This window comes from Heterocephalus glaber, unplaced genomic scaffold (assembly GCF_053883595.1).
Source record: "Heterocephalus glaber isolate CG9 unplaced genomic scaffold, H.glaber_assembly_v1.0 deba00001564, whole genome shotgun sequence".
Classification (NCBI taxonomy): domain Eukaryota; kingdom Metazoa; phylum Chordata; class Mammalia; order Rodentia; family Bathyergidae; genus Heterocephalus; species Heterocephalus glaber.
This window is the reverse complement of record NW_028258351.1, coordinates 7,923,779-7,946,778: the sequence shown is the minus strand read 5'-3', so window position 1 is coordinate 7,946,778 and position 23,000 is coordinate 7,923,779. Positions and strand designations below refer to the sequence as shown.

The 23,000-nt window shown below is 54.0% G+C and overlaps 1 protein-coding gene across 3 annotated transcripts in view; it reads left to right on the top strand.

Annotated features, from left to right (window-relative positions):
* The first annotated feature begins 4,617 nt into the window (after positions 1 to 4,617).
* Rhbdl3 (rhomboid like 3) overlaps positions 4,618 to 23,000 on the top strand; it is a 48,782-nt gene continuing 30,399 nt past the window's right edge. For 2 of the 3 annotated variants that reach the window (XM_087191925.1, XM_004870593.3), the window contains exons 1-3: positions 4,618 to 4,744; positions 6,127 to 6,150; positions 20,342 to 20,500. In XM_087191925.1, the coding sequence (XP_087048051.1) occupies positions 4,634 to 4,744; positions 6,127 to 6,150; positions 20,342 to 20,500 (294 nt within the window). In that variant the 5' untranslated portion in view covers positions 4,618 to 4,633. The remainder of the gene's footprint in view (positions 4,745 to 6,126; positions 6,151 to 20,341; positions 20,501 to 23,000) is intronic. The other variant, XM_021248904.2, reaches the window with a different exon arrangement.

Here is a 23,000-nt window from a genome sequence, read left to right as displayed (position 1 = left end):
GCTCATTAGCTTCAGGTATCCACACACAAACTGCTCTGCTTCCTTCTCTTTCCCTTCCCAAGGCTCCTCCTGGCATTTCAGTGGAGGCCCCTTCCTTCTGGCTCCCTGGCTCTGAGCATCAGACCCTTAATACAGAGTCCTCCTGCTCTTGTGAGGCAGGTGGCAGCACCACTGAGCTAAATCCCTGGCCCCAGAGTCCTCCTGCTCTTGAAGGGTGCACTAGAGACAGACCCTTAACCTATCCTCTCCCCATTATCCCACTGGGCTGTAATTAGAGGACTCTCATTTCCTCCCAGGAGGCCAGGGCTTCAGTCAGACCCTCAGCACATTGGGCAAGGTCTGGCACATAGAGGACACCCATGGCACGCCGGTTGAATGGTGCTGTTGAGCAGGTGCCAGCTTAATCTTCCTAAAATGCTGCTCCAGTTAGAAGCTGCAACCACTCCTCCACTGCCCTCTGGGCCACTGACACTCCAGGACTTCTCCACAGGGTCCTCCTCACCCGCCTCGCCATCCTCACTTTGTGCTCAGCCCCTTAATGGTTCCCAGCACAGCCAACAGCTGTCCTCTCTGTGCCTTTGCCATAGGAATTCCTCTCCTCAGAAACCCTTCTACACTCTTGACCCCAGAGTGGCCCCTCCCTCCAAGGTCCCTCTTCACCGTGTGCTAGGACCTCTTGGAGTTTGAGCTGCTCTTCCCCAGGACTACAGTTTGGGGCTTTTGCTCCCCAGAGAAACTTGTGTTAAACAGACTTGGTCCCCAGGGTGGTAAAAGGCTTTTAGGTCAGTGGGATTGTGTCCCTGAAGGGGATTGTGGGATCTCATTCTTCCTTTTCCTTTCTTGGTTCCTGGCCATGAGGTGAAGAGTTTTGCTCTGCTGCACATGCCTGCCATGTTGTGCTGCCTGGCCACTGGTCCAAAGCAATGGGGCCAAGGGATCATGAATGGCAATATCTGGAACTGTGAGCCAAAATACACCTTTTCTTTTTATAAGTTGATTATTTCAGGCATTTTATTACAGTGTTGGGAAACTGACTAACACATCTAGACCCTTATCCTGTTCTTTATGGGCTTAGAGCGTCTCATTGAGGACTTTCAAAGAAGTCATGGTGTGGAGTGCTGCCAAAATGAAGAGCAGGACACAAATGCCAATCAGCACTGACTGCTGCTACTCATCACCAAGCCACAGGTCAGGCCTATGTGCAGCACATGCTGAGGCACCTGTGAGTGGTTGGCCCATGGCAGCTGGTGAGTGAAGGTGAGTGGAAACCACCACTGTTCCCACTAAGTCCCCTTGTGTACAGAATGTGTCAGTCCTTTGGCTGCCTGAGGTTAGGGTGGGACCGAAGGTATCAGGTAGCCCAGCCACTCCCATCCTTGGATCCCAGATGCCTGTCCCACGGCCCAGTGGTGAGACCTAGTTGCAGGTTCCCCAGAGTGGGCTGACTGGAGAGGCTGAGGAGACACTGAGGACTTCAGGAGAGAGGTGGCCTTGGGGTTGCAGAAGTCACTGGGTGTCACAACTCCCCCCAGTGGTCTCCAAATCCAGATGGCCAATTCCCTCCCAGCAGGGCCAGGGCGAGGATTCTGGTGAGGGGCTGGAATTCTTTCCTCAGAGACTCAGGAACACCATCTGCCAAGGTGAGGTGACAGCTCCTGGGGAGCAGGAGGCACTGGATCTCCTGTGGGTACTCAGGTCCTTCCTCTCCTGGCCCTGGCCTCAGGCCACGCCCCCACCTACCATCTATCCCCTGAACTAGTTAGAGGGGCATTTTTCTGAGACAGGGTCTTGCTATGTTGCACAAGTTGGCCTTGAGCTCCTGAGCTCAAGGGATTCCTCCTGCCTAAATCTTCAAGGCAGTTGGAACTACAGGCATGTGCCACCACAAATGTTTAGAAGGATCTTTTTGTTTTGTTTTCAGTACTGAGGGTTAAACTTAGCTAAGGCCATTACACTGAGCTGCATCCCAGCCCTTAAATTTATTTTTTATTTTGAGACAAGACCTCACCAAGTTGCTAAATTCCCCAGGCTAGGCTGAAACTTGCAATCCTTCTGTTTCAGCCTCCCAGAATGCTGGGATTACAGGTGTGGGCCACTGTGCCCATCTTAGAGAGATCTTTTTAAATGTTAGTCTCCTGGTCACAATCCTTGGTGGCTCCCTATTGCTCTCAGGATGAAGTCTAAGCTCTTCATAAACTCACATTCCTTCCTAACCTGGCCCTCCAGCTTGGGCGCTTTCTGTGGGACACCTTGATCTATTTTCTGGCCATTCCAAAGTGTTCCCCTTCCCTATCACACTGCTGCACGCACCCAGCCTTTGCCCATGCTGTTCTCTCTGCCTGGAATGCAATGCTTCTTTTTCACCTTTCCAAGTTTCTTGGTTATTCTTGGGGGTTGGGAGTCCTTTGGGATCCACATGGACACCCTCCTTTGGCTTCCCTGGAATCCAGGATATATTCTTGTGTTGATCAAGTCTGTTGCCCCCAATTAAACCATTTCTGTAGGGCAGGGTCCCATCCATCTCAGTATTCCCAAAGCGGGAACAGATCTCAGTATTCCCAAAGCGGGAACAGAGCTCAGTAAATGCTCACAAGTTTAATGGAGGCCGCTGCGGTCCCTGCCACCTGAGGGGAGGGCAGAGCTGCTTAGGACAATAGGGCAGTCTCTAAGCTGGAGAAGACAGGATGACAAGGGCAGCTGGGGTCAGGACACTGCAGGGCTGCTGGGCATCGCAGCAGAGTGCCCAACTCCTCCATGTGCCAGCTTCCCCTTCAAGTCCCCTGGAACCCGGCTTCTGGCTCCTTCCTGCCATTTTCCGAAGGTCTGCATAGATTAGAGACAGTCACAAAAATGACAGCAGCGGGTGGACCACGTGGTGACACCGATCTCAGGGTCCCCCCACCAGCGACTTCGGGGTCCCCAGCAGCTGCTTATCCTTCTGGGTTTCTTTCCACAAAGAAGTCAGCCTCTCTTCTGTCCCCTGAAGGCTGTTTTTGGAATCACACCCCATGCAGACAGTTATTTACAAGGAAATCTTGGCAGGATCTTGACTTGTTAGTAGAGTAGGGATTGGGGGGAGGGTGGTGAGAAACAAAAATAGTTGAAACGATCACACTTTCTGAGAGCGAGATGAAAATTGGTGTCTGTAGCAAACTCACCTAATTAGAATGGAGTTCATTTCCTTCTTGGTGTTTAAGGGGCGCAGTCATTCCTGGGCGAGCTGGTCACAGGTGGGTCCCTGGGGCTGGGTTGAGTTTGCTTTGGAAGATGACAGCATTAATCACAACTTTCGCTAATAGAAAAAGAGCCCCTGGGCCCGGGATTTAGTTCAGTGGTTCCACCGCCTGCCTCGAAACCACAAGGTCCCGATCCCCCGTACCAAAAAGAAAAGAAAAAGAAAAAGAGCCCCGGCTTCTGAGAGGCAGAGGGGCAAAGGCGAGTGGCTGAGTGAGAATGGGTGGTGGCCAGGGTCGAGGAAGGGCACAGACCAGAGGTACGGCCAGGACTACAGGGAAACGGCCCAGGTTTTTTCCTTAAAAGCTCCTTTACCTCTCTACTAACTTCATTCCTGCTTTCCCCTTTCTTTCTTTCTTTCTTTCTCTTTCTTTCTTTCTCTTTCTTTCTTTCTCTCCTTCCTTCCTTCCTCCCTCCCTCCCTCCCTTCCTTCCTTCCTTCCTTCCTTCCTTTTTGTACCAGGGATCGAACTTGGGACCGTGCGCTTGCGAGGCAGGCGGCGGAGCCACAGAGATACATCCCGGCCTGGCTTTCCCATTTCTTTACCTCCCCTCTCCCAGGCAGGACACCCCCGGGGTTCAGCCCGGGTCACAGAACTCTGAGTGGAGCGGGGCAAAGGCTTAGGGGTTGGGGCTCTCCAGCCTCCCCACCTGACTTCTCCCAGACCTCCCGGAACGTGCGATCGCAGAGAACAGACAAGCGTAAGGGTGGCTGGGGGAATCCAGCCCTCTCAAGTTAACCCTGACGTTACCACAGGAGTGGAAACCTCGCCTCTGCCCCTGTCACAAATCTGCAGCCTCCAAGTGCTCGTTAAACCGGCGGGGGAGACCAACCCCGGGCCCAGCGGGGGCTGCGGGTCACGGGGCGGGGGACGGCGCGGTCCCCACCCTGACCCGGCCGTGCAGCCGCTCGCCCGCCACCCCCGCCGCAGCGCCCCCGCCTCCCCCCAGGGCCGCGCGGGGCTGACCGATCTGGCCCTGGCCGCAGCCGTGGCGTCCGGGCCGGGGTGGGGGGCGGGGGCCCCGCGAGCAGCCCCGCCCCCGCCCGCGCGCCGCCCCCGAGGAGCCCGCGGGGAGGAGCGGATTCGGGCACAGAGCTGGGGCCGCGCGCGGCGGGCAGGGAGCGTGGGGAGCGGCGGGGCCCGGGCCGGCCCAAGGGCGCCCTCGCCGCCGCGGAGGAGCCGGGCGCGGGGACCGCGGCGGAGGCGGAGGCCGGCGGGGCGGCCAGCGCGGAGAAGTTTGGCGGCCGCGGGGCCGGGCGTCCCGGAGTCGCGGGGCGGCGGGGACTGGGGCCATGGGGGCGGGCGCGGGGTGGGCGCAGCGCGCACGGAGCCCCCCAAAGAGCCGCGCAGCGCAAAGTTAGCCCGGCGCCCCGGCCGGCCCTGGACCCCGCCTCGGCCATGGGCGAGCACCCCAGCCCCGGCCCCGCAGTGGCCGCCTGCGCCGAGGCGGAGCGCATCGAGGAGCTGGAGCCCGAGGCCGAGGGGCGGCCGCCCGCGGCGCCGGAGGACGTGAGTGCCCCCTCCCCGCACCGGCAAACTTTCTGGGGTCTCCCGGGGGGAGGGGGCTGCCCCCATCTCACCCCTGCGGGCCAACTTGGAGGTTTCAGGATGATGCGGGAGCGCCCCGGATTGCCCGAGTCCCCGCGAGTGGAGGGGCGAGGACCGGTGTCCCCCTCTCTCGCGCGCCGCCCGCCCGGCGCCCCTGAGGGACCCGCGCCGCGCGAGGACCCGGAGCCCCCTCCCCGCGCTGGTGCAGTGCCCGGGACCCGGCGCTCTCCTGCAGAGGCGGCCGCGTCACAGCAATGACTCCCTCCCCTCCCCTCCGCGACCTGCGGACTCCGCCGGCCCAGGGAGGCAGCGGGCGCCGCAGTCCTCCGTCCCCGGCCGCGCAGACCGGTCTGGTGACCCCTTTTTTCCGCTCCCAGATTAGCTCCGCTCCGGCACCTGCCTGGTCGGGACACAACTGGTCCCGCTCCCTGAATCGGGCCCGGACTGGGAGAGGAGTGCTGGGAGCGGTTTGGTCCTCAGGAGGGGATTCAGGCGTCCGAGGGTCCCCGGGGAGCGGCTAGGGAGGGGCCGTCCCAGAGGCCAGCCCTAGGAACTGGAGTTGCCTAAGCTTCTCCTCCGGGGCTTAACCTGCTCTAAGGGGTGAAAAACTGGGCGGAAGCTCCATCTGGTCCTCAGGGTGAGGAGATGGACCTGAAACCAGACCCCACAACCTACAAAACGAAAGCCAGCAAATGAGGCTGCGGAGTTTCACATCTCCTGGCTTCTGAATGGTTAAACCTATCACTTCCTTCTGGCCCTAAACCCCGGATAGAGTCTCATGCACTCAGCACAGAAACTCAGCTTTGGAAGAGAAGGGGTGGGTTTCAGCACAGGAGGAACCCCTCTTCCCAACTACCCCCCAAACCTGTAGACAAATTGTTAGTGCTTTTGCAGGGTCCAAGTTCTGCTGAGTAGGGGGTCCCTGGCCGAGCGGGGCCTGAGGGACCCGTGCTTGGGCATGCGTGCATTTGGAGAGAGTAGATGTGGATGTGAGCTGTAGACAGCAGAAGTTATCCAGGGCCCCTGGGCAGAGTTGGGCGCCTTTATTTGTTAATTGCTGGGGATCCTTCTCACTCTGCTCATCCTTCCACCTAACTGTCCCAGACCAGGGACACCGTCCTTGCTGGTCCCCCATCCCTACCGCCACCCCCTCTGTGAGTTCTCTCTGCCATTTGGGGAGCTCTGGTCAGGTTTTCTCTGGACTCCTGTGACCTGTGCCTGGCCTGGTTCTGACCTGGGCAGCAGCTGGGAGACTAGGTCAGAAACATCAGAGACCTTGGTGATAAGTGTGTCTTTCTTTCTCTTCTCTTCCTCCTCTCATGCATGGCCTTCCTCTCTACCAGCACTGGAAAGTCCTGTTTGATCAGGTATGTGAGCAGTTAAACATCCCCCCCGCCCTTCCTTCCAGCCCTCCCTGAAATCAGTCTCAGTCTCCCTGGTTGCGTGGGCTTCCCCAGCTCTGCGCTCCTGAGATGGTGACGCGGCGGGGAGGTGTGGCTTACTGCATCCCGGCTGAACAACTCTGCTCTCCAGGTAGCAGGAGGAGGCAGGCAGGCAGTGGGCTCCCCTGAGAGAATCCCTCCCCCGTCCTCCCTCCTCCCTCTGCACCAAAGCTGGGCTGATACCTTGTAGAAATTGGACAATATGTGTTGAATGGCTGCGAAGTTTCCTACCATATATGCAAAGGGATTGCAGTGGGAGGCTGGGGAGGTGGGGGAAGGGTTTGAGTTAACCACCCGCTGGCACCTTTTCTCGCTCTGCCATAGAAGGTTCACGGCCACCACTGAAGTACAATCGCTGCTGTCCTTGGGGGGTGACTCACGGTATAGGCGCTTTTGAAAGCTGATTTTGTTTCTTTACCTCTGCAACAGGAATGGGGAGTGCTGGGAGGTTACATTTGGGAAACAATGTGATTTGCAAGGCCTCCAGTTGAGGTGTGGGGGAGTGGGTTGGGAAGGCCGAGAATTGGCTTATGAATTGGGAGATGGACATTTGACCTTCAGGAAGGAAGTGGTTCTCTGCTTGGTACTCAGGTGCCATTGTGTTTCCTTTGCCGGCTTTGTCCCATGTGCAGAAGAGGAGGCAGATGTCTCAGTGTTGGCGGATAGTTCTGGTGTGAGAATGATTGTGATCTGAAGTTTGTGCAACTTTAATAGATCAGTATATTTGGACCAGAGGAAATGTGTTAGGGAAATAAAGCTGAGAAAGCAGCTTGAGCCAGACTTTCGTGCTAGGCAGGGGAAGCCTTTGAAAATTTTTAAGCAGGGTTGCTTTGGGATCCAAGCATTGCTGGAAAGATCTCATGCCGAAGTAGGAAAGAGCCAAGATGGATTTCAGGGATCAGAGAAACTAGCCTAAGGTCGCTGCCATGAATGGAGACAGCACCTTTTGTTAGCAGCTTTCTATCACTATAATGAGTACCTGAAATAATCAACTTATATTTTATATTTGGCTCATGATCTTGGAGTTCATTCCAGGATTGGTTGGCCCTGTTGCTTTTGGACCTGTAGCAAGGCAGCACTTCAAGGCAGAAGCACATAGTGGAGCAAGAGCCACTCACCAAGCCAGGCACGGTGACACTCGCCTGTAATTCCAGCAGTCTGGGAGGCTGAGGCAGGAAGACTAAAAGTTCAGGTACAGCCTGGGCAACTTAGTGAGACTCTGTCTCAAGATTAAAAATTTGGTAAAAGGGCTGGGGGGCGGGTAGCTCAGTGTGAAGGTCCTGGGTTCAATCCCTAGTACTGCAGATAACAGCAGCAACAGAAACCCATTCACCTCGTAACCATGGAGTGAAGAGAAAGAGAGTTGAGTCACATGATGAGGCCAGATCCTTCAAGTATCCACCACCTCCCAGTAGCTCCAGGCTGGGGACCAAGCTTTAGCACATCAGCCTTTGGGGTACACTTATCTGAACCATAACATACCTCAGTGTGGACAGTGATAGTGAGATTGGAAAGAAAGAAGGATGTGGCAATAAGGGAATGAGACCTTAACAGCCTGGAGTAGCCGAGAAGGACCGAATACCAATTGAGATTCTGAACTTAAGAGGAGAAGGGGGAGGGTCAAGAGGGAAAGGGGGAGGGTCGGCAAAAATGACAACTTTGGTTTCAACAAATTCAGTTTGAGGGGCCAGCTAAATACAGATGCCGGAGTGGGGTTGAAGAATCACAGGGTAAAAGATGTGGAGAACCCAGGGTGAGGATTTGGGGCTATCTTCCCCTTTTCCCATGAGGCCTGGCTATACATCTACCCGCTCCTGTCCCGAAGAGATATCGAATCTCCCTCTTGGCTCCTGAGTGCCACCCTCTCTCGCACTCTGGCCCCTAAGAGTACAGCAGCTGCTTGCCTGACGCCCTACGGAGCTACCACCAAGCTGCCAGCCCTTCACACCTCCTGCCGGATTTAGACTCAGAACCTAGAACAAAGTCTATCTAGCTTTTTCTCTGTGTCTTTCGCGTTGGATTAATTTCCTTTGCCAGTTCCTCTGTGTGTGTTTACATTTTAAGACAAACCATTTGGATGAATGGAGGAGAAACTTTAGTGGGAAGAATTTGGAACTTGAGGGAGCAGAGAGAATGTGTAACATCCAAAAATTAGCTGATGGTCCCTAAAAATCCAGTTTCTCCAACTGGAGGGAGACCCAAGGAGTCACAGGGAGTATCCCCCTTGTTCCTGGGGAGGTCCACCCAGAATTCCCTCTGGACAGATAGAATTAATTCTAGGAAATGGAACAGTATGTTCAGCCTGATATCGGCTCGCCATCCCTCACAAGGCATCAGAAGCCTGTTTCTCCCTTCCGGTTGTTGCTCTGTTTAAGGAGAGCTGCCATCTGTGTTTATGGCCCATATCATGAGTGTTAGCCATCTCTTGACCATTCTCCTGACAGGGCTAAAGGAAGAGCAGATATGAAGCTTCTCGGACACTCGGCCTCAGAAGGATGGGATATGTTGTTCAGAAAGCAGATGGAGCCTGTGTTTCTTGCCTGTGCCTCTGGCCTGGCTAATGGTAGGACTCAGACTTGCTGAACATGGTGCACATGGGTTGCCCACAGCCTCTGCCCCAGCCCCCTTTTCCTGCAGAAGTCATCGGGATAGGTCCAGTTTCAGTGAGTGGGACACTGACACCTGTCAGAGTCCCTGCAGGCCAGTGTGGCTCCTGAGTCCACCTTCCGGAAGTCAGTGGCATAGGAGGACAGAGCTAGTCGGGCATGCCCTCTCTCCCTCCCTTCAGGGGGACACCAGTGGTCACCCAGTTTCCAGTGGGTCTTCTGGGGTCTGTTTCCCAGGTGTCAGGGATAGAATCGGAATAATTCGTGTATGCTGTGTGGTTCCACAGTATGTGGGGCAGCCTTGATCTAGCATGAAGCACCTGGACCCCCAGGGCTGGGATCCACAGTGCTGGCTGGGGCACCCCTTCAGCAGAATGGCCAGGATGCCTTTTGTGGGAATAAAAGGTGAAGAAAGCAGGTGACCCCAGCCCCTCAGAAGCTTCCCTGGTCACCCTGTCATTCTGGTGTTTGGCCTGCTCAAGCAGGATGTGTAGCAGGACTCATCCACCCCACCTCCTCTTCCCCACTGTACTACATCTTCTCCAGAGTGGTCACCTGAGGGTCAGCATTTCAGTTCCCAGATGTTCCATGCGTTTGTTTCCTACTTAAGGAAAGTGTCTTTTCATATCTGTGGGATCGTTGATGATTTCTCTAAATATTTAAATAGAATTTAAAGTTACCATAAATAATCTGTTGTTGTAGTACAACATCATGGTTAAAAAAAATGTTTTTCTGTTGTTGAATCGATTGAGTTTTTCTTTCATGATACCTTCTACTGCTTCAGACCCGAGACTGTTTGCATCTCTCTCTAAATCTTATAATCATGCTGCTGTTATTTTCTACTAGTTTTTCTATGATTAAAAAACAATCACAAATGCAAGGACCCAAGTTTGATCCCCAGTACCAAAAAAAAAAAAAAAAATCACAAAGCCAGGCAAGATGGTGCATGTCTGTAATCTCAGTACTCGGGAGGCCGGCCTGGACTACATAGTGAGTTCAAGGGCAGCCTGAACTACAAAATGGTAACCCCAGCTTCTTGGGAGGTTTAGACAGGAGGATCAAAAGTTCCAGACTAGCCTGGGCTACCTAGAAAGACTGTCTCAAAACAAATATGCAAATAACAACAACAAATCATATAACCCTTCACTTGCTGTCTAGTTACTCCTGTCTAGTTATATCAGCATCACTTTCTTAAGCTGGGCCTGTGGGCATACACCTGTAATCCCAGGTGGCTGAGGCAGGAAGATTGCAAGTTCGAGCCCAACCAGGGCAACATAGTAAGAACCTGTCTCAAAATTTAAAAAAAATCATGGACCGGGGATTTAGCTCAGTGGTTCCAGCGCCTGCCTTGCAAGCGCAAGGTCCCAAGTTCGATTCCCGGTAACCGAAAAAAAAATTTAAAAAATCAACAAAGCTAGGGCTGGGGATTTAGCTCAGTGATGCTGCTGCCTGCCTTGCAAGAGCAAGAGCCTGAGTTCAATCCCCAGTACCAAAAAAAGAAAAAAAGCTAGGGAATGTCTGAAGGCCCTGGGTTCAATTCCCAGTACTGGGTGGATGCGTAGGTAGGTGAGGCAAACCAAACCTTACTTATATGTTGTTTGAGAAATGGTATGATTTGGTAAATTTTTCTGCCAAAAATTTGGTTGGGCTTATTTCTGATCTATGCCACTGATGTTTATAATTTTGCACAAGTAATGTGCCTTTTAGTTATTGCTTTATATATTTTCCAGAGCTTTCTGAACAGCTCTTTTTCAGGTTATGTTTTCATCCCTTCCTGAATTCCAGGGAGGTTTGCTCTAAGGTCAAATATTTTGTCCAAGGTCAAATGGTAGACTAGTTGGTGGATGAGAAACTGAAGCCCTGTTAACCCACAAAAGGTTTTCTGGGTTGAAAAAGACAGGTTCACTGTTTTTAAAAAGCCTCCAAGACCTCTGAATGTTTAAGGAGGAAAATGGTCTGGAGCAGAATCTGTTATGTCAACAAGGCACAATTGCTTTTGAGCTCAAAAGAGCAAGAAGGAAAGGTAGAATTGGAAATCACTTGATTGTGTCTCCCTTTTCCCCTTCATAACTGCAAACATACATTTCCAAGACCACAAAAAGAGACCCCACTTTTGCTCGTATCTGCAGTAGACAGGAAGTAGATACACATGGACTGCCCCAGCCAAGTTACACACATGTGCTACAGAGCATGGAGCAGCGTAGCTGGGCTATTCAGAGCAGACCCCTGGATTTGAAGACAGATAGACCTGTGGACCCAGATTCAAGTCCTACTGACTTTGTAACTAGGGATAGTTACATGATCTCTCTGAGCCTTTGTTGCGTCCTCTGTAAAAGGGGGGTGATGATCTTTAACTCCAGAGTGATTGTGGGAATGATGTGGATATGGAAACTCCCGTGCAGTATCTCATTCCCAGTGGACACTTGACAGATGTGTTTGACGGAATTGGAACTGCTGGGAAGTAGCACAAGGGCTACTTTGAGATTGGACCCCAGTACAGTAGGGAAGGCAGCTCCTCAAGAGAGCTGCTTCTGAGCCCAGAGGATTTTTCTGCCTTCTTTCTCCCAGTGTCTCCCCTGCCCAGTACCCTCCCCTCCAGCCTGGGGGGCTCCCCCTGGCCTGACCCTGATGCCCACCTCATTTGTAGTCTCCCTGCAAGTGGAGACCCAGATGAGACCTCCAAATGGATTAGCGAGGAGCCACAGAGAAAACACCTGCCCTAGAGACAGCAGCCCCGGAACACAAGATTAAGCAGCAGAGCTGGGTTCCCAGAGAGGGACAAAGCCCTGGGTTTAACTGAAGCCCTCCCTCAGGCTCTGCACCCCTGCCCCTTATCAAGTGGCCTCCAGGACCCTTGAGGCTATGGACTTGCTCCACCACAAAGCCAGCTTCCCTGCCCTGCCCCAGGCATGCTGGAGTTAACCCTTTCCTCCCTGTGCACTGGAGAGCAGCTGGACTGTAGGGTGAGGGGGTGGAGCCCTTGCAGCCTGGTGGCTGCCCGACTCATACTGGGCACACACAAATCTGTGCTCGTGACAGGTCAGACTATAGCCTGGCACACTCTATCTTGGGTTAAAATATCCTCTCTAGCAGCAAGCTCTGATCACAGGGCCGCCACACTTGTGTTGGCATCCTGCCACCATGTGGCTGCTGGCACCTTGAGGACCACAGGTTATTAAAAGATCAATGGAAATGTCTTGTCCTAGCTGGTCATTTTGCAAATTAGGAAAGAGAGGTCAGTGGCATTCTGAGGTCACTTGGTGTGATGGTGCGAAAGCTCCTATGTTCCTGCCACTAGGCCCTGCAGACTCCCCTTTGCTTATGTGGTGTCCTGAGTGGTGACTAAGGCAGGTGGGTGAGAGGACACCTATCTGGCTCCTAGCTCTGCCTCCAATAGCTGTGTGACAAGAGCAAGCCAGGCATCTCTCCAACCTTCACATTTCTCATCTGCAGGCTACCTAGAATGGTACTTGCCCCTCAGGGTTGTGAGGATAGAGTGATGTATGCCTAGCACCTGGCACAGCAGGTAGCGAGCATTTCGTAAACCTTGTTATATGTTACTGGAATTTAAAGAAATGAATAGTTGGGCTGGGGATTTAGCTCAGTGGTTCTGCCACCTGCCTCGAAAGCGCAAGGTCCTGAGTTCGATCCCCGGTACCAAAAGAAAAGAAATGAACAGTTTTCAAAATGGGCACTGACATGTCATTGATCTGGGCCTGGTACCAGGGTATCGAAGCCACCAGTCCAGACTCCTTCCTCCCTGACCTTCTGACCACTCCCGAACTTTCCAGACAGAGAGGAGCAGGCTGCCTGGGCGGTGTCAGTGGCTACGAGCTTCCTTCTGCTCACCTGGCTCATCTGCCTGCTCAATGGAGGTGAAGGGGCCAGGTGTCTGGGCACGAGGTAGGCTGGGCCAGGTCTCTCTGCCTAGTGTTTCCATGTGGCAATTCCTGCTGGACTGTTAGTTGGTGACTGTTGGTGAGGTTGGGCCCAGGGAGCTGTCTTGTGTTACAGAAATGAGTCTGTGTGCCTTGAGTTGTAGGTAGCCCTCACCTTGCCATGGGTTTTTGGGTTTTTTTTTTCCTTTGGTACCGGGGATTGAACTTGAGCTCTTGAAGGCTTTTTTGAAGCAAGGTACAGACTGAGGTGGGACAATTTCTTTGAGGGAGCAAACACTGAGTTTCTACTGTGTACAGACATCTGTCATCTCAGTTTGATTCCTCAGCAGCCCCATGAGGTGAAGGTGCTGTCCTCTCTTTACAGAGGAGGAACCTAAGGCCCTAAGAGTAGAGAGAGGAGGCCTTGCCCAAAGACAGAGCTAAGTGAGAAGAAGCCTCTGCAGTGTGTGTGGGGGAGTGTTTGTCCCCAAGGCTTCTGGGGACTTCTGAAATGGGCAGGAGGGCTGCAGTTTAGTGCCCCTTCCTCCTGCCTGCCTGCTCCTGGTCTGCATCTGCTTTCCTCCCCTGGTAGCTTCCAGGAGAAGCAGCAGGGGGCAAGGGTTTAGACTGCAGGGGAGAGACAGGGTTGGCGTCGGGCCCCCTCCCTGCTCCCACCTACTCCCCTGCTCTCTGAGACTCCTGGCCTTATGGCCATGACTTGGCTCCCATCCCCAGGCAGCCCTGACGGGCTGGGCCAGATGAGTCAGCTGGGCTACTATGTCTGCTCCTGGTACCCAAGGGGCCTGCCTCTGAGTCACAGCCCTCAGCCGCCCCCTCAGAGCCTGTGGCACGGCCAGAGCAGGGGAGGGAGAGCCATCCGGAGAGCCATCCGCATGCCTGGGAGACCTTGGGGTGGCACTGAAGAGGTCATGCAGGGTCTTTGAGGGGCCTGCACTTAGGTGGGAAGGCCAGGGCCAGCCTGCTCCATCCAGTGTCCTGCCTGCCAGGGAAAGTCTGGAAGCCCCTCTTTACCCTTGCTGCCCAGGGGTTGGGAGAGCAGATGGTTTTCTGGAAACTGATTTTTTTTGGTACCGGGGATCGAACTCGGGTCCTTGCACTTGCGCAGCAGGCGGCGAAACCACTGAGCCAAATCCCCGGCCCTGGAAACTGATTTTGCAGTTACCTGCCTGGACCCAGGCCCTGATGACCCCTTCTCTGCTGAGGGCAAGGTGTTCAGCTCCAGCCTGCCAGCCCCTGGGACCCAGCTCTTTGACCTACAGGAAAAGGGATGCTCAGGAAAAGTCCCTTGTGAAGCCCAAGCTGTTTCCCCAGTCCCCCAGAATAGCAGCTGAGTGAGCAGAAAGAATTCAGCTGGGAATCCTGGAATCACTGCAGCCTCTCCTGCTCTCAGTCAGGGACAAGTCCTGGCCAAACCCCAGGAGAGCACTAGGGCTCCTGTGCCTCCATCTGGCGAGGCCAGAGGGCAGGAGGGGTCAGAAGTGGCCTGAGGGCCAGGTCCCTTCCCTTCCCTGGAGCCTGAAGACTTTGGAGATCTACCCCTCACCCCATCTTGGAGCGGGCAGGTGTCTTCCTCACCTGGATGCTGCGGTCAGGCTGGATACCTATGAAGACCTCAGTTTCCTTACCTGTTAAACAGAGCTAATCACACTTTATCTGGGGTTGTTGTGAGAGTACAAATAATAGATTTGGGAAAGTCTGTATTTTGAAGAGTCAGGGAGAAGGTCAGGGGACAGGCACAAGGTGGTTTTCTCTCTGGGGCAAATTAGCATCCTCATTTGCAAGGAAGAACTGGAAGAGAAAGCCTCACTCCTGTCACATCGCCTGCTGGCCTCAGCAGCTGCAGCCTGCACCTAATTTACGGGGCTGTAAAAATCCTCGAATGGGCCAGACTTCCCTGGTGGGCTGTTGGGTGAGGACAGCTCCACTGAGCCGTAAACTCCTGGGCAGCCTCGTTAGTTCTGCTATGCTCAGAAGCCAGGAACCCCACCCTGCGCAGCAAGGAGCAGCAGCTGCTGGCACCTTTCCTGGCTCCAGCACATGTGCCCTGTGGTGCTTTCCCTTGGTGGACAGAGAGGAGATGGGATGGTTCCCAGCTTCCCACCTTCCTGACCCAAGGAAGCTGATGGCAGCTGGCTCATTGGCCACAGGTGTTGCTGCCTTTGGGGTCTTTGCCAGAGCTCAGCCCTCACTGATGTCCTGGGCCACTCCAGATACAACAGAGGGAAAAGGTCTTCCTGGGAGAGAGAATCCAAGCCCTGGGAGCAGGAACCAGATGTGTGCTTGTCCTGGAAATACAGTTTGTGTGGGCTATACACACTGTAGATGTGCAGTAGATGGGTCCCCTCCTCTGTCTCTTCTGCTTCGCTGCTGCTGGGTAAATAGGAGCCTTGGCAGGCTCGAGGCCCTGCAGTCTGGAGGGGAAAAAAGCAGTGCTGCTGTCCTGGGTGCTGAGCAGGCAGATCCCAGCTCCAGCGGGGGGTTTATTCTGAGAGCTCAGCTCTGCGGCCCCATTAGGCCCGTCACTGATTTCTGGGCCTCTCCTGGGACCTGCTGTCCCCAGTCAACCTCTGACTGGGCCTGGATCCCACAGACTTCTAGCTGTGCTGGAGGATTCCAGCTGTCTTGAGCCGGTGTTGTTCATGAGCTGCAGGCAAAGGCTGGGTCTGGGCCTCACAAAAGAGAACCATGACGCTACTTTGTATTCATGCATTTTCATAAAGAGCATTCCATGCGGTGTTACTGTGATCAAAGGTTAAATTAGTTTAGAAAATGTCAGGCTGAGCAAAATCAGACAGATTTCTAGCCTGGAGCTTTCACTACAGTTCTATGCATCAAGCCTCTCTAAGAGGGTTTCTCATGCTATGGGACCACAGAACCCTTATCTCAATGGGGAAATCATACAATGGAAGAGGATGGAGAAAAAACAAGAGAGGGCAAGGCTGGGGCCAGTGATGCAAAGGAGGAATGTCATTTGCATCTTGACCACGGACTCACTCTTTTGACCTTGAGCTAGTTTCTTTTGCTCCTTTTGGTCTCTGTACCTGTCTCCCCATCCATAAAATGAGAGTGATGCGTGGACCTCAGCTGATCCTTAGTAGTTAAGTGTCAGCAGGATGGACTAGGGTCTCCCTGACTTTACCCACAGTGTCCTAGTGATGGGGGGGAATGCAGGCCCTGGATTCTTCTCTTTGGTGAGAATGTACTGGCATCAACTACCATCAGCTCAGACTCAAAGCTCAACTGCCTCAGTCCTATCCCCACCCCATAAAGTACAGCGAATAATAGTATCCGCAGTTAGCAAAGGGGGCATCATTAATGGCCATGTTGGAAGAACAAGTGTCAACCAGCACAGTGCCCCACAAACCAGGACAGATGGTGACATGAGGCTCCAGTAAGGTGATGCCTGATAATGCAGTGAACATACCATATATTTTTGTTCGGGGTTTGTTTGTTTTTGTTTTTGAGACAGGGTCTTGCCATGTGGTTCAGACTGCCTTTGAGCTCTCTATGTGGCCCAGGCTGGCCTCGAACTCACACATCGATCCTCCTGCCTCACCCTCCCAAGTACTGGGATTAGAAGCATGCACCACCATGCCTAGCTTGGTTTGGTGTTTTGAGACAGGGTCTCACTGTGTAGTTCAGCCTCAGGTCCCACAGCCTTTAGAACCCTGCCATGCAGTTTAAAAACCACCCAGGTTCCTTGCAGCTCTTTAGACCATGATTTATGAGTTCCTAACCTACTGTCTTTCCCAGTATCCTCAGGGTCGTCTGGCAGCACAGACCTAAGCAATCCCAGCTCCCCTTCACCCCACATGTGGAGCCCTCATGAGAAGGATTCAGAACAGAGCATCAGCTGCCCTGTGGGCTGTTCGAGCTGTGACTTTCCCTTTTCCCACCCCCATCTAAATATGGCTGCCTTAGGTGCACAGTATGTATGTGAACTTTCTTTCATTTTCCTGGAAGGGAGCCCTCCTACCACTTAATCTGTGGAGCAACTGAGGCAGTGTGGTTGAAAGGAGCTGCCCCAGGGTCAGGGATTTAGCTCAGTGGCCCCACGCCTGCCTTGCAAGCACAAGGTCCTGAGTTCGATCCCTGTACCAAAAAAAAAAAAAAAAAGGAGCTGTCACAAATGGCACAACAGCTGGAGATGGAGGCTTCTTCTGCAATTTCCCCCACCCCCACCTCTTGTCCCAAAGAAGGGGAAGGAGCCCCAAATGGCAGTAATACACAGCTAAGTGCTCCAGGAAGGGGCTCAGGGTAGAAGATGGCTGTGGGAGGGTTGTGTGTATGTGTGTGTGTGTGGCCTTGGACTGGGAAGAGATGGGGACCTAGGGGATTAGGGGCCAGAAGCGTGTGCACTAGGAGGATTAAAAGGCCCCTTGCAGTACAGAGTCTCTGGAAGCTCTTTTCAAGGCCAGGGCAGGTGGGTGGCAGGAGATATAGCAGGGAGGCTCCTTATTCCTTGCCTTTCTCCACCCTCTGCTGCCCCCTTCTTCTGCTTAGGCTGATTGTGACACCCACCCCACCCCCCAGCACCAGGCCCTATTCAGGAGGCAGCTCTAGGACAACACCTCCCTGGCTCCTGGCTCCCTGCTTGGTGGGTCCCTGCCACATTCACAGCACATCTCTAGCTACCCAGCCAGCCCGGCCCCCAGCCCTGCTGAGGTGGGTGAATCCAGGGCACAGGGACCTGAGGGAAGGGCACTTCTGGAAGCTTCTGCACATTATTAACAAGGAAATTGCATTTACGGGCTTGCTGGCCTGAAAGCTCCAAGCCACACTCCTAGTAAGATCTCCCCTTCTAAGGTGTGAAGGAGGCCAAGGGGCAAGATGTATGCCCGGAGAGGGCCCACTATGCCTTCTGGTGCAGAGCGCCCCCACTTAAGAGAGGCAAGCCAGTGGCCACCTTGGGTTTGCTTCTGCCACCGCAAATTGGGGGGGAAGTCAGCCCACCCTGCAGATGGAGCAGTCAAAGTTCGAGCCGTCTACACTGAACTAACAAACCCTGTTAGGATTTTGCCTGTTCCTTGCTATACTGCCATTCATCCTCCTTTAGAAGCCCCCAGATTCCTTCTGGGGCCATGGGACCTGCCACGCCCCTGCCTTCTGGGCATGCGCAATCTCTCTCTTCTCCCCATCTCACTCCCCTGCTCCTGACCCCTATGCCCATGTCAGCTTCTGCCCTTGCCCTGCCTTCTCAGGTGATGGCAGTGGTCAGAGTGTCCTGTGTGTGTTCAGACCCAGGCAACTAGCCCTATCCTGCCTCCCCTCCCCCTAGTCACCCTCCAGAGTCCCTGAGGCCTCATTATTAGAGTCGCGGTGACTCCCCATTGTCTGCCCTGTCTGGCCCTGGCATGAAAGGTAGAGTTTTGGCAGAGAATGGAGGCTCGGTCTGATTCCAGCTCATTCTCTGCGGCAAAAAGCCTGTAATGTGCTGGGGGCAAGCTGGGCTGGGGGCTGGAGGAGCCACAGGGCATCCCCTGTCACTAGGACGACAGCAGGGAGCCCTGGTGGGGGAGGGCAGGGAAGGGCGAGGAGAGCAGGTGGCTCTTTGTCTGGTGTCTGATCCCAGCCCAGCCCCGCCCCATTGTCCTCCCAAGCCTTGAGGAGGCCCCCAGGAGGGGTCTGGCGTCCCTGTTCCCAGCGCATGCAAAACCACAGGGCTCCCTCCCTCTCCCCCTTGCTTAGCCCACTGGGGATCTTCCCAGGACCCGAACCCACACCCCTGCCCCCATCTCCTCACCCAGCACTGAAGCCCTCATGCGACTGGTGCTCAAGTGGCCCCCAGGGATGGAATCAGAACCCTGGCAGCCACTCCACGCTCCTTCAGGTTCAGTTTCTGTATCTGAGCAGTAAGGTGGGCAGAGTGTTGCAGCCCAGGGCTCCTTTCTGCCTTAAGCCTGTCTGTTTTGGGCAGGATCATGAGGCCCTAGAAGCCCCCACCTCCAGGTCTGGGTCTGCCCTCAGCTCTTTGGTCTTTGGGTTTTGATTCTGAGCAGCAGAGCAGCCCTGGCCAGGGAGGGGCAGTGGTGGTTGAAGGTCAGTGGCAGCCAGAGGCAGCTACTTCACTTCTCCATGTGAATTTTTCCAGGCCTTTATTTTCTCATCTGTAATATAGAGATGCTAATAGGATCTGCTACATTTGTTGTAGAGGGGCTAAGAAATCATAAATGTAAGGTACTTAGAAAGTGTTTGGCCCCGTGAAACATTGCAAATATTGCGTTTTTCTTTGCCTGAAGATGTTTCCAGAGCAGGGGATAAGTGAGTTCCTTGGAATACTTGATGTAAACTGAAAACCAAGAGCTGGATGTGCATGCCTGTAATCCCAGCACCGAGAGGCCACGGGAGGAAGATTGCAGCAAGTTTGAGGCTATGTAGCAAGACCCTGTCTCAAACAAACAAACCAAACACTGAAAACCAAATAGATGTCATCCCTGAAACCTGTTATTTTTGTTGGAGGATTGGGGAATATGCGGATTTTAAAATAGACCTCCTTAGAGATGTCCTCCTGGTAGTCTTGGGGAGGAGAATTGAAAGTTTGACTGTGACTGTTGCTCTTGGTTTGGCTTCGAAATGCTGCACACAGTATCTGCTTTCCCAAAATAGTCTTCAGTGACCTAATCCAGAAAAGGGGGGAATGTGAGTTTGGCCTTCTGGACTAGTCCTACACACACCTCCATCTCAGATGTCCATGTCTGTCGCCATCTATTTATTTACTTATCTGTTGAGTGGTGCTGGGGCTCAACGCCAGGACCTCACACATGCTAGGCAAGCACTGTACCACTGAGCTAACCCCTCCAGCCCACAGCAGCTTCTACAGGGAGCCCGGGATCTCGGGCGGGGATGCCTTTCACAGACAGGAGTACTCTGCATCCGAAAGCAGAGGAGAGGTTCTTGTTTCCTGCTGGGCATATGGGGTGGGCTCTGAGAGGAAGGAGGCACACGGAGATTAAGGGCTTCTCTGGGAGAGAGGAATAAGAGGCTGGCTTTTCTAACTGAACCCATGAAGATATTCATGGAAAATTAGTGCCTGTCTGTTCATCTAAACACCCCTGTCTATCCATCCAACAAATCTTGATTGAGTGCTGATAGCGCAGCTGTGTGTGAGCACCTGGGGGCAAGTGATACCAGCCTGCCTGGAGCTGCAGTCAGCAAGGAGGTGGAAGTGTTGGAGGCCAGTGCGAGCAGGAGACCTGGAGTCCGTCCCTGGCAGGGGAGCAGTGGGGACGAGCCCTGTCTCAGGAGAGCCTTCCAGAGGGGACATGCCAGTAGTTGGGAGGAGTGAGTGATTTCAGTGTCCCAGGGAGATTGGGGAGGAAAAGGAATCCTAGATGGAGCAACCTAGGTATGCAAAGCTACAAAGTAGCTCATGCCTGTAATTCCAGCCACTAGGGAGGCTGAAGCAGGAGGACTGCAAGTTGGAGACCACACGGGACAACTCAGCAAGACCTTGTCTCAAAATAGAAATAAAAATAAAAAGGCTGAGAGTGCAGCTCGGTGGCAGAACACTTCCTTAGCATGCATGTGGCCCCGGGTTCAGTCCCCAGCACCACACACACCCCAGAAAAGAACTCACAGAGCTGATCCACTGCTGTCTTGCTTCTCCCACAGTTTGACCCTGGCAACACAGGCTATATCAGCACAGGCAAGTTCCGGAGCCTCCTGGAGAGCCACAGCTCCAACCTGGACCCGCACAAACGGGAGGTGCTCCTGGCTCTGGCTGACAGCCACGAGGATGGGCAGATTTGCTACCAGGACTTTGTCAACCTGGTGAGCACTCTGGGGCCCTTGCTTCTTTGGGATTTTGGTTTAGACACATGAAAGAAATTTAGACAAAGGGACCTGTTGGCTCACAGCATTGAAAAAGCCCAGGCAGGCTTCAGCAAGAGAGAGGGCACCGCTAGGGACCTGGTTTCTCCTTGTCTCTGGACTCTGCTTCTCTAGTGGTTGCTTGTCCGCAAAGCAGCTCCTGGCAATTCTAGGCCTTCCCATTGTGGAAGCAAAGTGACTACAGCCACTCCAGCCCTTACACTCTCAGCCCACACTATGCAGAGAGAGTCTTTTCTTGTGGTTCCTCTTGCATAAGGCCTGGGATTTCCTCCCCTCCACTGATCTAGATCGAGTCAGTGGGATGTTAGTTGACTCAAACCAATCAGTGACCATCCTGATGTGCAATCCGTTCCACCAAAAGGAAGGGCTGGAAGCAAGGAGGAGATTGTTGCTGCCAGGAGGAGGAGCTGGGGAAAGGATGCTGTGAAGGTCAGGTCAGGCCTCCCTTGGAGCACATGATAGAGGCCAGAGTTCATCAGGCCTGCTGGCAGCTGTCCTGGATATCGGACGGGCTAGAGATGGAAGGCTCAGGAATCCTCATCCTGCTCCAGGAGCAGAAACTTCCTCCTTCCGGGGTCAACGTGTGCTGTTTGGGGCTATTGTGGCAGGATTGGAATGGGTCAGGGTTAAGCAGGCATCATTTGGGATGGACAGAACATCGGGAGAACTGAACAAACAGATGATACAGGACTGGAAGTCTTCACTTGGCCCCCGTTGGTGATGGGGAGGTGGCGCCCTCTTGTCAGGTTCCCCATGAGGGGGCGAGAGTAAAACAGCTTGTGTGGGGCGGGGGATTTAGCTCAGTGGTTTCGCCACCTGCTGCGTAAGCGCAAGGACCTGAGTTCAATCCCCGGTACCAAAAAAAACAAAAAGCCCCAGTTTGTGTGAAGTTCTCCCAGGCCCCTGAAGTTCAAAGGCACCAGAGGCACTCGAGCTCTGTGGTGTGGGGCCCAGGCAGGGCAGGGGTTGCTGTGCCAGCCTCTTGCTGAGGGCCAGTGTGTTCTAGGGAGAGTGCGAGTGCGGCAGCTGCTGTGGGTGGCAGAATGAGACCTGGCTGGGGAGCTGGAGGGGGAGCGGGGACAGTCAGGGTGCCCACGATGGGCGGTGGAGGTGTGTGTGTGTGACTGGAGGCCTGCAGTGCCACCCATTACTGGGCATGGACAGGCTCCTGCAGCCCCAGCACGGGCTTGTGTACCCACCAAGATACCTGCCTGACTCAGGGTGGAGCAAGGGCCTCCTGAGCCAGAGCGGCTGGGTGGGAGCTCTCGATAGCCCGTGACTTGTTGCTCTAGAGATTTCTCCATTCCAGTTCTGAGCTTGGTGGCCAGGACTTGGGGTAGAGCTGCCCTGGAGACCAAATGAGGAAGGGACTCACTGGGGAGCTGTGGGCGGGCAGAGAGTTCAGGGCCTGGGCAGCAGTCTTTGCCACTCACTGGGAACAATCCTCTGGGCCTCCATTTTCCTGTTTATAAAATGAACCCCAAACTTCATGCAGGATTATAGCAATCATCCAATATGATAAAGGACTATCTCTGAAGGTTGTTGTTCTCTTTTAATGTTCTTCCACCAGGGAAACTCCTCTGCATCTTTGGTGGGCCTTTACATGCCCCAACCTAAGCAGAACAAATCAGACTTGTCCCCTACAGTGCTTTTCCAAGGCCTCCTTTATAGCACAGAACACATTGCATACAGCTGAGCAGAGAGGGTTGTCCTATATGGGTGTACAGGCTGTGTACTGTGCAAGGATGCTTGAGTGAGGGGCTGAAGTCAGGCTTGGGCTTTGTTCACCAAGGCCTGGAAGAAGAGACTCCTTTATATAATTGGCATAAATGCTCTGTATGGATAGCTTGGGCTCTGGAGTCAGATGTGGATTTTAATCCTGACCAATTTACTGGGAGTCCCTTAGGAAATGACTCACCTTCTCCCAGCCTCAGTCCCATCCTCATGCTGTGGGAACAATGCCACACACCAGACAATGGTGATGCTCTCTCGCTGCCCTTCACCCTTGCCTCCCCTGTGAGCTTCACGAGGCCCAGTGGTGTGGTTATGGCTGTGGCTGGCACAGCTCTAGGCACGCTGAGTCCGCCCTGAGCAGCTGCCACCTCTCAGCAGTGAGCATGTGTGAGCGTATGTGCCGTGGCTGACAGGGGCTGGGGCAGAGAATGGCAGGAGTGGCTATGAAATACTCTGGCAGTGGGATCCGCTGTGTACATGACCTGTGGTGGACATGACCTCCCAACTCCTGAGAAGCAGCAGCTCTAAACGCTGTGGGCGTGGAGGGGACCAGAGTGGGACAGTGGAAGCGTTCATCGGGGACATCCCACTGGAGGGATGGCCTTGGGGTCAGGCAGGGGAGGGGCGAGACAGGGCCTGGGGAGGAAAGACTGGCTCTGCAGTACAGGCTGCACACCGGGCCTGCTCTGAACCCAGTCCCCTTGCT